This window comes from Microchirus variegatus (assembly GCF_963457635.1).
Source record: "Microchirus variegatus genome assembly, chromosome: 1".
NCBI classification, from domain to species: domain Eukaryota; kingdom Metazoa; phylum Chordata; class Actinopteri; order Pleuronectiformes; family Soleidae; genus Microchirus; species Microchirus variegatus.
In genome coordinates this window covers 8,491,522-8,506,446 of record NC_139802.1, presented here as the reverse complement: position 1 = coordinate 8,506,446, position 14,925 = coordinate 8,491,522, and the positions used below count along the sequence as shown (strand labels likewise).

Genomic DNA, 14,925 nt, shown 5'->3' with positions numbered 1-14,925 from the left:
AATAATGCATTTAAGTTACAAATGGTCCAGAACAGTGTACACTCCTGTTGTGAAACATTTGCACTGGTTACTAAACACGGGATTCTGCTGTTTGTCCTCGAAGCACTCAGTGGCCTCACGACACCAGTACATTTCTGATCTCCTCACCTTGTATTCTGCTCCTAAAGGTCATTTAGGTCGTCCTCACAACAGACGCAGTCAATTCCATTCTCTCATTTGAAATCCACCAGTGCCCCCGAATTTTCTCCGTCGCTGTGGAATAGTCTCCCTTCCCGCATTAGGTTTTCTCTCACCAGTTATATTATGAAATGTAATTTGAAACCATTTAATCTGCATCTGTGTTATTATATATCACTGTTTTAATGTTGTTCGTCATAGAATTTTTTCCTTATTTTATCTTCTCTAACTCTTTGTTTTTGTAAAGCTCAACTCCTGTTGTTTTAAATGTGCTGTATACACTGAGTGGCCACATCATTAGGTACACAGGACACCCATAATAAAGTAGCGCCAACTGTGGTCCGCTGCTGTAGCCCATCTGCTTTATAGTTTCAAGTGTTATGTGCTCAGAGTTTGTCTTCTGCATATCTTGCTTATAGCAAGGAATTCTTTATCTTGAATCAGTCTGCTTATTCTCCTTTGAAATGCAAAGTCACTCATATCACCTTTTGCAACTCAGCCTTTAGACTATTTAAATTTACATCGATTTCACCTAATTAAATGTAATTAAATATGTCTTGACCTGGCTTGAAAACTTGTCTCTCACACACCAGGTCCCAGGTGTTTTGAGCCATGCCTGGCCACAGCTCAGGGGCTCCCCCGGCGTCCCGCCACCACAAAACCCACAGCTCTGGCACCAGGGCAGAAAAGTACAGAAATAATCGGACTCTATCCAAGGAGAGTCAGGACTCTTACAAGGATCCTCATGGCGAGCATCTACATGAACACCACACTGACCACTCCCGGTATTCAGAGAACAAGTACAGTCGCAGCAGAGGCCACCCAGGAAACGGCACAGCGCGGGGCTCAGAGACTATAGGATTTATACCTGGGTCAGCAGACAACACGCCCAGCACCAGACATGCCTGTGGCTCCTGTGCCTCCGTGGGCTGGAGCAGCTGCAAGGCTCTTATCTGCTGTGTACTAACCTGTGGATTTTATAACAGCCAGGAGCCCTGCCTGTCTGCTAACGAGAGCTCCACAGATCATCCCCCTAAATCAAGTAGAGAACCTCACCCTTCTAACGGCATAGCTGTGTCCAACCCCACCTGTGGCATTTCTCTGGAGTCCACCCAGGCCGCCAAAGTCTCCAAGTTGCCCACAAGTGACAGCTTCCGGTACCCGGATGTGCGAATCGGAGGTCAGACCGTACAGTATCAGGTTACTGCCACCAAACGGAGCCGCACAACTGGCAAAGGAGAAAGCCACCGGCCAGTCAGCAACACCAGCCTGTTGTCCCGTGAGGACTATGACTTGGACGACGTCAGTGAAACGGGCACAGACATTGACTCTCTCATCACCAAGAAGTTGCTGGAGCTTTACGCTCTGCACCAGATTGACCAGCTGGCCAAATGCACCTCTGACTCGTCTTTCTCCCGCAAGACCAACGAGATCAGCGAGCTCATCTACAGCATTGCCCAGGATTACAACCTGGAGGAGCAGGAGGCCGAGTGCAAGCTGGTGCACGGAGTCATCCGCATCAGCACGAGGAAGGGCAAGAGAAACAAGAGCCATCAGTCCACAGGGCAGCGCCCTAATGGTCGGAGTGACGGGACGCTCCCTGACAGCGGCAACGAGACCATGACCAACACCTTCATCAGCAGTGACTGTAAGCACACCCAACTTCGTTTGTAATGATTATTACTACTGTATAAATATTTATAAGATGCCATGTGACAACATGGCTTTTCAACACCAACTTACTGCAACACACCAAATAAACTAATCGCCTAACCTGTCCTCCCTTAATGACTCATAGTCATGTCTGTTGGAACGCGGCTGAAGCTCCTTTGTTTGTCTTGTAGTTTAAAACCCTGAAATGCCAGGCATTTTACAGCCAATGACCTATTTACAATTGGTTGATCTCAGGCAAGCTGATACAAGTACCTGTTTTCTCCTTAAACATGTTGCACAATAAACAGGATGGGTGAATTAATTGGAAAAATTAGGGCACATTAATTTGTGTCAAATCTCCTTGTTTGCTTGTGTTGTTGTTGTTGTTGTTGTTGTTGTTGTTGTTGTTTTGCTCGTCTTGTTTATTTGCTTGTTGGTTTTTTTTTTGTTCCTTGCTCCAGTCCCAGAGGTTAAAGTGTCAGAGCAGACGCCGTCAGACGAGCTGGCCAGGAAAATGAGACATTACAGTGGGAAAAGTGAGTACATGTATGTGGGGAATTTTCCACATCAGACGGCACAGAGCCTTTTTGTGTTTTCCATTTTGTTGAAAAAGCGCTTCAGATTTGAATTGGATCCAGAATCGTGTGGCACAAGGGTTAATACACGGGAAGAAATAATCATCTTAATTGTATCCATTATACTCATAGAGGTGTTTGCCACAGATATTGAGGTATAATTACTACCAGGCTGTGTGTGAATCCGTTTCCAGGGCTCAGTCCCTGCGATCCATTGTACCTGCTGCAGCTGCAGGCATTTTCTCACCTCCTCTCTTACTCTCCTGTAGCATACCTCTCTTTAAACAGTGAAAGCCCCACATTCCAGTTCTTTTCTCTGCATATTACAATCCCTTGCTCATTAGCCACCTCCTCCCCTCATCTGCCACCTTACACCCACCTATAAATCTGCCTCATTATTCCCTGCAGCTTAGTCGTCATGCTACACCACCTGCTAAAGCAGCAGATCAAGTCGCATTAAATACATGTCATTTAATGTCCCCTGGTTTATTATGTCATTTTAGTGAAGAACTTGGGTTACAAATTGATTACTGCCGCAGCAGCAGCCTCTCTTTTTGTTCTGCAGAGAGACTTCTAAAAGGACGGGGGTGTCCTGTTGCATGCTTTTGAATGAGCGTACACTACATTGTGTTTGCACAACTTTCACATCACAGGCTGGGAATGTGGGAATCCAAGAAACCTCACCTCATTTGCAGGAAATGTACTGTGTTCCGTATTTCTATTTCCTGTTTGTTTTTTCTATTCGGTCAGTGCATTAAGTATTTTTGTTTTTCTTGCAGCGTACTCCTCCAACACCACCACAGCGTACTCGGCCTACCATCACGACACTGAAACAGACTCTTCAGGAGCTCCTCTGCTTCTCTGAAGGCCAACACAGGAACAAAAGCACCTACACTGACGAGAGATATAGGCAAACTCAATGGACAGTTTTATTCTTCTGCTTTCATTTATCCTGTTCCTGAGCGTCAGTGAGTTGGACGACTCCTTTTTTCTGTTGCCATGTCATTTGAATTCAAGGGCTTTTTTTTAAATGATTTTTTTTTTCAGCAAAATGCCCAACTGAGGAAACACAGAGAAAGACAAAGTGTTAATGTATTAGTTTGCAGTGTTTTAAAAGCTGTTTTCAGAGAAAGAAACATGGCAACACTCCATGGAGCCTTAGCAGTCAACATAGCTGTCCTCATTCTTGCCTGTGATTGTGTATTCAAGCCATCGTGCATGTGCTGTATGTATGGGTTCATCGACTCCTGCCATTTAGACTTGTTAAAGGCATGTTTTGATCTGAAAACTGTACTGATAAGCCATATTTTTTTGATGTGTGTATATATAAGTCATTGTTACTTTGTGAGTTGTGAAACCACTTAGCATATGGCCGAATTCTTTTCCTTTTTTACCATACTTAAAATAAGTCATGTTTTTAACAAAATAAAAATCTCAGTGCTTGTTTATGCATTGCCATGTGTATTTGCTAATTATACATATCAGGTAATTGATTTTTAAAGTTGTGGCAGATTCAAGGTTTGTCTTAGTAATAACACACAGTAAAACACAGATGAGCTACAACAGTAAATTATCTTTAAATAATCTACTTCTTATTATAACTTGCAGAAAAACTATAATACTCCATGCTTGCAGTTCATTCTGACAAACCTTTATGACAGTAACTTCAGTTCTGCAGGTGCGTTGGTTTTGCAATTCATTTTGCACACACAAAACACGTCGGATTCACGTGCTACACTTTCTTTCGTCTGCTTTTCCACTTCATGTTAGCAATTATTGTTGTCGAGCTCACCTCCCCAAGGTCACCGTGTTATACCAGACAGGCTTTTTCTGCCCTCAGCAAAAGAAGAAACTTGTTTGGCGGGTTTTGACAAAAAGGAAATAAAATCCCAAGCTTTGACTTTGTCGCTTATTGCAAAGGGAAGAAGCCGTGCAGAAAATCAGCCTGATTTCAGGAACTTGTCCTGAACTTGTTTTGACCCGATCACATGAATGATTTGAACTGGATTTATGAATAATGCACATTCAGTATCTTAGAGTTGCACACCCTCATGTGATGACAGGTTACAGCTGCCAACCTGAACATCACGAATGGTCGTTAACTTTATTTTTGTTTTGCTGGCACATTTCCAACCGTAGTTCTAGTCCCAGTGCTTGTTTTGTGTTGTACAGTATGTTTGTGTAGTCAGCCTTAAAACCTGAGATATCAAGTGTCAACATCTGGAGACAGACAGAAAGCTGCACGCTCTCACCCTTTTTCTGTTTGCGCGGAGCAGAAAAAAGTCGGCAATGCGTCGCAAAACTGAAAAAAAAAAAAGCAATTTATCCGTGCTCGAACGTTGACCTTTTAGCTGTTCTTTTGTGTAAGTGTTGAGTTGCAGTTGCCCTGTGTTACCCCTTTTCCTCTGGCTCTCTGCCCCCACCAGCACATTCCTGTTTTACCTGTATGAGTTGTCAAGTAAAGGCTCACTGTTTCACAACAAACATACCACAAGCTGTGAACCAAGGAGGCCCATTCTGCGTCGAACAAGGCCTGACGATCACCAACAGCAGCAGCAGCAGCCGCACGCCCCGTTTAGCATGGAAGCGATGACCTTTAGTGGATTGTTTTGTGTTGGGCTTCTTTTATGTTGCATGGTGTTGTTGTTGTTGTTGTGTATTACTTGTGCTTGTACAGCAGTCGACTGCCTGAGGGGAGGGACATGTACTCTACTAACTTCCATGAGGGGGAGACAGAGTATTACTAGAAAACAGCAACTTGAAGACCAATTCTATGGTGTGGTTGAAAACCGACAGTGGAAAAAGGAAAGTAACAATCACATTTCTGAGGAAATCAGGAGAAAATATTGTGGATTTCACTGGAAGCTCGAGGTTTTATCCAAGGTCACCAGTCGGTGTCCAACTTTTATCACTTGTTTTGTCCAAATGTGAGTAATATCTAGTGTTAAAACAAAATACTTATTCTAGACACTGAGTGTGGCTGCGGAGAAAGCAATAACAAAAAGAAGGCTTTATGATATAAATAGTCACTGCATCTATGAAGCTTTAGCAATTCAAAGTTGATAAACTTAAATGTACATTTACCTCAAGGTCTATTCCTTTGCTTCATTCCATTTCTATTTTTGTAAAAATGTTTTCCTAATGTATTTTTTTTTTTTTTTTTTTTTTTTTTAAGGTAAAATAGCCCATTTTCTTTACAACCGAAAAGATGGGTCACTTTGTAAAAGTTGCGAAAGAGTGATTTTGTATTTCCAAATGAAAAATTAAAAGGTGAAGGAAGTTTAGAATTAGATGAGGGATTTCTTTCCAAATAATAATCATCCAAACCGTTTTAAATGTAAATGTCTAGGGGTATGATTCTCGCTTTGAGTGTGAGAAGTCCCAGGTTTGGTTCCCCCAATTTTTACGACCAGGCCTAGGGGGGAAAACCTGATCGCAACAAGAATAAAGAGACTCCCTCTTTCCAACTCCCAAGAAACCACCAGCAACAAGTAAAACAAACCATTTTTAAAGGTTTATTAAAACCAAGCACAAAATGTCTGCTGGCAGCCTGGCCTCCTGTACAGGACCAATCAGCTGCCAGGATCCACCTAGACTCACTCACACATGTCACTCACTCAAACACACACACCTGCAGCCCATCTCACACTCACACGCAGACACATACGCACAAGGAAAAAGCATTATGACCCTGGGGTCGTAACAGATGGAGCAGTATTTGGCTGCACAACATTGGCAGAGCTGCTAAATGAACTGTATTAGTAACGTTTTGTCATCGTCATCGTCATCATCATCATCATCGTGCCATGTTCGGCTGACTGTGAGTCTTCTTAAAAGACAGACGGGACGGCATCTTTATGTTCATGTACAAAAATATATATTTATTTGACAGGTTCTGTTAATGCAGACACATTCTTATTTACAACAAAACATACAGACGCAGCATCTATGAACGGTGGGTTCAGTTCAGTCTGTGCACATAAATTCTTGTCTTTGAAATTCTTGCCTAAAGTGACCTCAGCTTCAGTGTGATGATAAGAAATGATTTCTTTCCAGTTCACTGACTCACATAGTTTTTTTTTGCTTTGCTGTGAGCCATTCCTTCATTTTATGAGGGGAGGAAGGCCAACAAAAACATCACCACTGTTTTCAGGTCGCAGTGCGTGAAGTCCCTGCTCGTCTATCTGCAGAAGAGCATGTCCACCAGCAGCTCCAGCAGGTCGGCCTGGCCGATCACAGGCCGGAAGAAGAGTTCAGTGATGAGACTGGGTGTGATGCTCTGCAGGGTGGAGGCTGTGAGCAGGATTCGAGCAAAGCGCTCCTGGTCTCCTGGGTGAGTGAGCTGGACCACCTCACTGAGGGCGTGCTGAGCCTCCTGTTGCAAGCCTTCGACAAACAGAGCTGCCTTCATATCTGGAACATCTGTTGGCCGTAAAACACGAGATATTAGTATCACGTTGCTTTTACAGTGACTGAGAAATGTGTTAAAAAATATTTTTGGTGTAACAAACCTGGATTGAATATTGTGGTGCCTTTGAGGTATGCGTACTCCTTTGGACTCAGATCCAAACTCCAGAACTTTTTGAGGCAGGACTTGAGTTTGCTGACACCACCGATGGTTGGCTGCTCTCTCTCCGTCTCTGGACTCTCCTGACGGTTGAGCAGAATCTTTTTCAGCATGCTGTCAGCAGCGGTGCCAGTCACCTCAAAGTCCACATGCTCCTGGGCCAGACCCAGGATGAAGAGCGGCGCCCAGCAGCTTTTCAGGAGCGAGAACTGGTCGTCTGGCGGCAGCTGGTTGAAAGCAGGTAAGTTCTTCATGAAATGGATCGTTTTAACCAGAACTGCTGAAGCTTCTTTGCAAATCTCAACTGGCCTTTTCAGGCACACAGTCCGCCGCAGCTCACAGTTGCATCTGTGAGGCACAGAAGTGTAACTGAATCTGTTTTGATTTGATTGGCTGTTATCCATTTGGCTCAGGATGTTGTAGAGAATAGGGTTCGAAAGCCTGTCACCGTTGGTTGAACAGTGACACCCGGTATCCATTCTATCAGCCTTGGAGATCTACGTAGTCGAATGTAATTGTCCTCTCGCACACAAAGAGCTTCCGAGTGTTACTGCTGCTGCTACCAGCAGCGTCCCTGTATTTATGAGGCCAACCCACCCTGCTCCATGGACCTTGACTTGTCAATATATTTTCTGTGAAAAACAACCGTGTGCTCTGCCAGGTGACTGATGGAACAGCCCCCGTGAAAACCGATAAGCTTTTCTCAATGAAAAAGGAGTTGGCGGTGTGACGCCTGGATATCAAGAGGGTTGGGCCTTATCTTGTTACCCGTGTCATTAACCCAGGCAGTACCAAGCCACCAAGGACTGCAGAGGTAATCAGCCCCTGTGCACACTGCCAGCTCACACCTGGAGCGCTGGAAAGAGGCCACAGCAGAGAGCGGGCATTGACCTGTGAGTGAAGTCCTCTTTTTCTTACTGTAATCCCACAATAGCAATTTCATTTTGTAGAACTTTGTTATAAAAGTTTTCAATACAACCTTTTTTTTTTCTTGACACATTTTGACACATTTACATATATTCACACAAATTGACACATTTATATATGTATATTTATGGAGTTGGAAAAGTTAGAAATAATTAGTTTCTAATCTACAAATCACTCTAGATCAGGGGTGTCAAACTCATTTTCACTGAGGGCCACATCAGCATAATGGTTACCCTCAAAGGGCCAGATGTAACTGTCATACAGAATAAATGTAACTAAATGTAAGCAAATATAATGTAAAATAAAGGTAACTACTCCGTAACATATTGCTAAATAACTTTCTATATTTATTACTTATTCAATTTCACTCGTCGCATGATGCATATACGATGATACACTGTGATCTAGTGGCAGGATGCCGTCACTTTGTGGGTAACGCAATCGCCATGCATTGTGGGAAATGTAGTTTATGGTCATGACTTAAAGCAGCATAGACCTACTTTAACACGGATCTTTAAGACCAATTAATCACTCGCGGGCCATATAAAATGACATTGCGGGCCACATCTAGCCCCCGGGCCTTGAGTTTGACACATGTGGACTGTTCTATACAGACAATAAACAAACTGAGACATATATAAAAAGAGACTACAACAGAATTATTGTTGAAGTTAAAGAGATTGTCCCAACAATTATTTCAAACATGAGCAAACTGATAAAAGGTTTTCTATATTTAATAGGGGGAAAAACACACTTTCTTTGCCAGTAAGTTTATCTTTTCCAGAGGTTTCAAATGGTTCATGCCTGAGATCAGACGTTCGTTTAATTGCAGTACATTTTTTGGCAGTGGCAGTTTTGGCAGATTTCTATAAACCGGATATACTGAGTGACTGCATGAGATCATATTTTTGAACGTTTGCCCCAAAAAAGTTGATCGCAGGAACATTTGCAAAAAAATACACACATCATTCATTTTGAGGATAAAATATCACCGAAACTTTTACGACACGGTGTAAATCATCATTCTACCTGACTCTTCTTTGAAATACCCAACTCTCAAGTGCAGCTTTATTTTTATTATGATAAACAGTATTATTTTTGTCACAGGTTACAGTAAAGTGAAATCCAAATGTGGTTGACTTTAATATTGTATAATATATATATATATACATAATATAATATAGTGTCTGGATATGATGAATAGAATTTCTTTCACAGTCACAGAATTCACTTCAGACTGCATGTTTTTGTTGATACTTTGCAGCTTTGATGCATCTCTGACTGACTTTCCAACTGTGTTGCTTTTCTTTTATTATTAATTTCACGTGACACAATGTTTCCAAATGTCATTTAAATTAGTTTATCCTAATGTTTTATCGTCCCTGTGCCTGGCACAGAGGTTTGAGACTGATAAGCAAATGAGTTTATTACTGTCACATGTAAACAAACGGCATTCTTACACACTTCTCTGCTTTGCATTTTGTTTTTGACATTTAACACAGTAAACATATTAAAAAGTTGACCACAGCGTATACAGTGACGAGTGACACAGTTTATAGTATATACTTGTTTTAGCAGAACGTTCAACGCGCCAGTACAGAAGCCTGGAAACCAGTGAGGGATGAGTTCCATGAGCGGCGGAGTCAAGGTCAGTCCATAAAGTGAACGACTGCAATAAAGAGATTATATGCCAGACACAACTGGCAGTGCCAGTCACTGAATGTTTGTTTTACTCTGCTGCTCATTCTTTCATAGATTTCTCTGAAACTGTGCTTCAGGAATACTTAATAATAATATTGCTTATATAAAGGCCTTAACCCTTTAAGGTACGCACCAAGAAAAAAGCAAAGGAAAATAATTGTTTTATTATTTTATTTCCTTATGATAACAATAATGACAATCAATATATATATATATATATATATATTTATTTTTTTTTATTTTTTTTTTAAATTAGACCCTACATTATTTCAGATACAGGCCTCGACCAAACGGTTGAGACGTCTGTTCATAATAAACCTGGTTTGCATAATTCCATAAAGTACAACATTCACAAGTCACATTAAGTTTTAGTGAGTTCAGCTTGATGCATTTTTCAATGAGATACAGTGACTTAAACCAAATGGTTGAGTAGTACCTTAAAGGTATATGACATGTACTGTACTTAAAGGTGCCATATGTAAGAATGTGGCCAAAAATGGTTACTACATTCAAATTCAAAATACCGACGTCTTTTAGGTTTCGTTTTCTGACGTAACTGGCAACCTGTGGTTGCTCCGCAGCTGAGACTCTACTGATTGCAATGATTGGTAGACGGCGGTAGGTGGCGCCACATGCCAAAACATGATTTCAAAACATAAACATTTGCAGTCTGCAAAATATTTTTTTTTAATGCAAATATTTTGGCTGTACTGTTGTTGTTGGTGAGTTCAGTTTGTTACATGAACATTATTCATGAGTCTCTGTGACATATTAGGAGGATTTTATGGCCAGTTGCTTTAGATTTATTACATAATGCACCTTTAAGTATCAAAAGTCATTTTCTGATATAAAATGTACAATTTATTTAGGAAATGTAGTGGAGTAAATGTAAAAGTTTACATTTAGTATAGAGAAATTAATTAACAATTTAAGTATTTGTACTTTGTTACAACACTGCCCATAAGGGATATTGATTTTATATACCCTTACCCAAAAAGAGTAAAAAATAATAATAATATTGAAACATACCTCTGTGGAATAAATACCAGAATCTTAAACATATAAAGGCTAGTGATGCTGGTGGATTAAGTAGAAGAAATACTTTTAAAAAAGATCATAAATGTGACTTAAATAAGAAAAGTAAAACAATAATATATAATAATAATATACAGATTTTGAATGCATGGAGTAAATAAAAAATGTTGCCAGGAATGAATCTGAGCCAATATCACAGGGTTAATCAAATGAGACATTACCATACCCATAATAACAGGAGCTACATCAAAATGTACAGCAGCTGGCGAAAAAACACGATGTTGTCGTTGAGAATGTGGTACTTTCCTCAAAGTGACCTGTAATGCCCTCGACAGACCTCATGAAGCATGCGGAGAGTTGTAAAGGCTTGAGATAAGGCCCGTGTTTATAGAGGTTAGGAGCAGGCAGAGACGGACACGGAGGACAGACGCTTATCTCCACCAAGACAGTAAAAAATAAAATGTCCTTCATTCTGCAAGTGAGTGGAGCAACCGCTGCTTTGTGAGTTCAAGGAAGTGAAACAGTTCAGGTCTGGTGTAGCATGATGTAATGGCTGGCAACACAGGTTTTTCTATTGGCTGTTGTTGCAGTTAAAATGATGCAAATCTGTGTTGAGGCGGCTGAAGGAAAAAAATGTATACAGTAAATGTAATTATTTTAAACTTCATCTTTTTTTTCTTTTTTTTTTTTTGAAACAGAACTGTGCTTAAATATCCCTCCTTTTCTGAAACAAACAGTGGCATTTGTTCTGTCTGAGGTTAAAGTTTCGCACGCATGCACACACACACACACACACACTACTTGTATTAGTTACGCTGCTTTTCAGGATATTTTCTGGCTTGACCTCATGGAAACCTGGTCCTAATGGGCCATTTCTGAATACCTGGAAATGTTTATAGGGCTACTTGATTTAAGGTTAAGGTTTAAGGTCAAGGTTAAGGTTAGACAATATCTGGTTATGTTTAAGATTAGGTATAACCATGTGTTTAGGCTGTACAATTGAATGGAAGTAATTTAAGTGTTTTAAGTAGAATAGCCGTTTAAATCTCTAAACTAAATCTGTTTAAATGTGTGTGTGCGTGTGCGCGTGCTTCACTGTTGTGACTGCGTGGTGGAACATGACACCTGACCTTGACCAAATACAGTGGAGGTTCATTTTTCACAGGGTCGTCGACCCAAAGGCGATAGTTAGTTGGAGTTCTGATCACATGTTCATATACAGTTCTCTCAGGGTCACTATTAAAGTCATGTATTAACGTGGCGTCAGTGAGCCACATGCAAATATGTAGTCTTGCATAAAAGGGATTATTGAGTAAAACTGCAAGTTTATGACCAGAAAGTGACTTTGGTAGAAGTTGATGTTACTTTTTATATAATATAATATTTTATAATATTACTTCAGTAAAAGTCTTACTTCAGTATATGACATTTACTGTAGTTAAGTATCAAGTAATCTTCTGATGTAAAATGTAAAAAGTGAGGAGCAAGGATTGAGCCATGGTAGCTCAGTGGTAGGGTGACTTGTCTTTCAACTAGAAGGTTGTGGGTTTAATTCCTGGCTTTGCTAGTCTATATGTGTCCTTGAGCAAGACACTTAACCCCATGTTGCAGCGTGTGAAGGATCTGTGAATGGGTGAAAACTGTGTAAAGACTAAAAAAGCTCTAAATAATTACAGACCATTACAAGCTCTTCTTCTTCTGATTTTATTTGGTAATAATGAGTAACAAAGATAGTTAGAGGAATAAAAGAGGAGGAGGGGAGTAAAAGAAAAAAGTTGCTAGAAATGTAAATAAAGTAAAGTACAGATGCGTATATTTTGTACTTAAGTACAGTAACAAAGTACACTGAATATTATATATTATATACATTACAACACTGCAAATCTGGTGACCAACTCACTCTCATGAGGTTAGATGGTGAATAAATCTATGAAATCAAATCTCTTCTCTTTGTTATATTTCAGCACAGACAGACAATTGTTGCATCTATTTGTATGTCTCCACGTGAGTACATGTCTCAGTGGTGAAAATTTGAATATTTTAAGAACTGATCTAATGAGATTATGAACTTAAAAGGGAGGTTAAACTCATTATATCTGGAAAGATTGTGGACAACCTAACACTAACTTTTAATTTCTCACTCATGACATTCTTGAGAATTAGTGTAGGCTCCCACAAGCCATAATGCCAATGACTAATGCACAGTAAGTGCAGTGTGTAAAGTGATGTCAGAGTCCAGACAGCCGAGTTGACAGTTTTACTGCCTATTACTATCAAAACACAATGATAAATGCTGAGGTGAAGGCTAAAAGACTGGGCCGTGGTTAAAGCCGCTGGGTCAGTGAACTTTGGCATATTTCATGGCTCTATCTCTGAAACACATTTGAGTGTAATGAAGGATACTGAACAGTTCACTGTGGTTGCTCTAATTGGTGATTGTTAACAGTTAGTAGTGTGTTACCAGGACCCTGGCACACTTCCGGGGGGTCGAGATTAAAATCATTATGAAATATATAAGTGTATGTGTTTTTACTATTTTACAAAAGCCTTCGATGTACAATGATTATTATATACATTTTGAGTTTTGTTAACTGAAAATGCTCATAAATTACAACAGATCATAGTCGAATGACTCCATGTGAAATACAGGAGGGGTCAGAGAAATGTTTTTTTGATAAATTAATCTAGACCCTTAGGGTCTGACACCGCTGTTGTGGGATTATTCACGATCTCTTCCATATAAGGGGAATTTCTGTTTGGATTAGATTGCAACAATATCATGGCAAATGCTTAATCACAACAGAGCACACAGACAAGAATTTAATGTGGTAAAAAATGTATCTATTTATTTTTTTGAATTGTGTTTTGCACCAATACTTTTTAAATGTGTGCTGTTTCTGTCAGTTATATGTGTATAAAGGTCACTCTCTTCTCTCCTCAGGTGATATCGCATTATCAGCAAGGCTAAAAAAAACCTTCAGGTCGTGTTATTTCAATAATGTTGTCAGCGGTCTGTTTGCTGTGAGGCCGTGGACTATTTGTGTGTGAGTGAATGTGTGCGTTGACCTTAGATGAAATGGTAATGACACCAATGGAACATAGTTACAGGTAAACTGTGAGCTGAGTGTGTGTGTGTGTGTGTGTGTGTGTGTGTGTGTGTGCATCCTACAGCCAATGTTACTGGTCATCCACTGACTGCGAGTGGTGAGGAGGATCACAAGCCCTGATCCTCCTCACCACTCGCAGTCAGGCTTCTTGGAATGTTACTTAAAGTAACCACGTAATATACTGCTGCATTACATTACAAAATTAACATCCATTTATCATGATTTGCTATCAGTGGCTCAGTTAAATCATGTCTGATCACTTGTGTTGAGGTCACTTAAAACATAATGTGATGGAATTCTTTCACATGCATCGCAGAACATTTTAGCTCCATCTGGTGGCATTGACGGTCCACTCAAAGTTCACCGAGTTGATAAATAGCAGGTGAAAGGTAGGACACATACAGCAAGAGGCAACGCACTTGATAGTGTGTGTTGAAGAGCACGTAACTGCCTGAAAGGTGTTACAGGACTTCTTTTCATGTCCCATCCATGACCAGTGGTGTGCGCAGACATTTGGAAAAGCATGGGCGAAAAATGAAAAGGGAACCGACTGTGCAACGGTGGGACAGGCGTCATTAGTATATAAAATCTCCACATTCTCACACACCTGTGTATGCCTATAAAGGGACATCATTTACAGCACAGCATCACTTTCAATCACCAAGACATTTCCTATACATCATTTATTATCATTTCCTTGAAGGACACCCTTTGGTACACTGTCATGTAGCCTTTTAATTGGAAGGGCACCCATAGGAAACAAAGTTGCAAGGGCAACTTATTGGGCGCTGCTTCACTTTTCTCCACGAAAGGCACTCCTTTAGAATCTATATTTAAAATGTGTATTTGCTTTATAAGCCACATATGAATGGCATCCATTAGGGCACTTCCTTTTTATCACTTTTGAGGATATTTAAGTGTGCGTTTTATGACTCAAGCATGTGTCACGTCACTGTCGTATAATATAATATAATATAATATAATATAATATAATATAATATAATATAATATAATATAATATAATATAATATAATATAATATAATATAATATAATATAATAGGAACGTTGTGTCAGCATTTCCAAATGTAATGTTTTCTGGGGAAATGCAATGCACACGTTCCTGTTTTGAAACCGGATGTGACGTCATTTCTGAATCGCTCTGTTGTCCGGGCAGTAAACAAA

General features: G+C 40.2%; 2 protein-coding genes across 2 annotated transcripts; one reads left to right on the top strand and one right to left on the bottom strand.

The window, feature by feature from the left end:
- Positions 1 to 789: 789 nt before the first annotated feature.
- Positions 790 to 3,270, top strand: kdf1a (keratinocyte differentiation factor 1a; the record flags this gene model as incomplete). Its single annotated transcript, XM_083886182.1, has 3 exons — positions 790 to 1,825; positions 2,292 to 2,366; positions 3,185 to 3,270. 3 exons carry the CDS (start codon positions 790 to 792, stop codon positions 3,268 to 3,270), a joined length of 1,197 nt encoding a protein of 398 aa, XP_083742308.1.
- Positions 3,271 to 6,585: 3,315 nt separating this feature from the next.
- Positions 6,586 to 7,451, bottom strand: nr0b2a (nuclear receptor subfamily 0, group B, member 2a; the record flags this gene model as incomplete). The annotated part of the gene is made up of 2 exons (XM_083900664.1): positions 6,586 to 6,827; positions 6,917 to 7,451. The coding sequence occupies 2 exons, from the start codon at positions 7,449 to 7,451 to the stop codon at positions 6,586 to 6,588; spliced, it is 777 nt and encodes a 258-aa protein (XP_083756790.1).
- Positions 7,452 to 14,925: the final 7,474 nt, after the last annotated feature.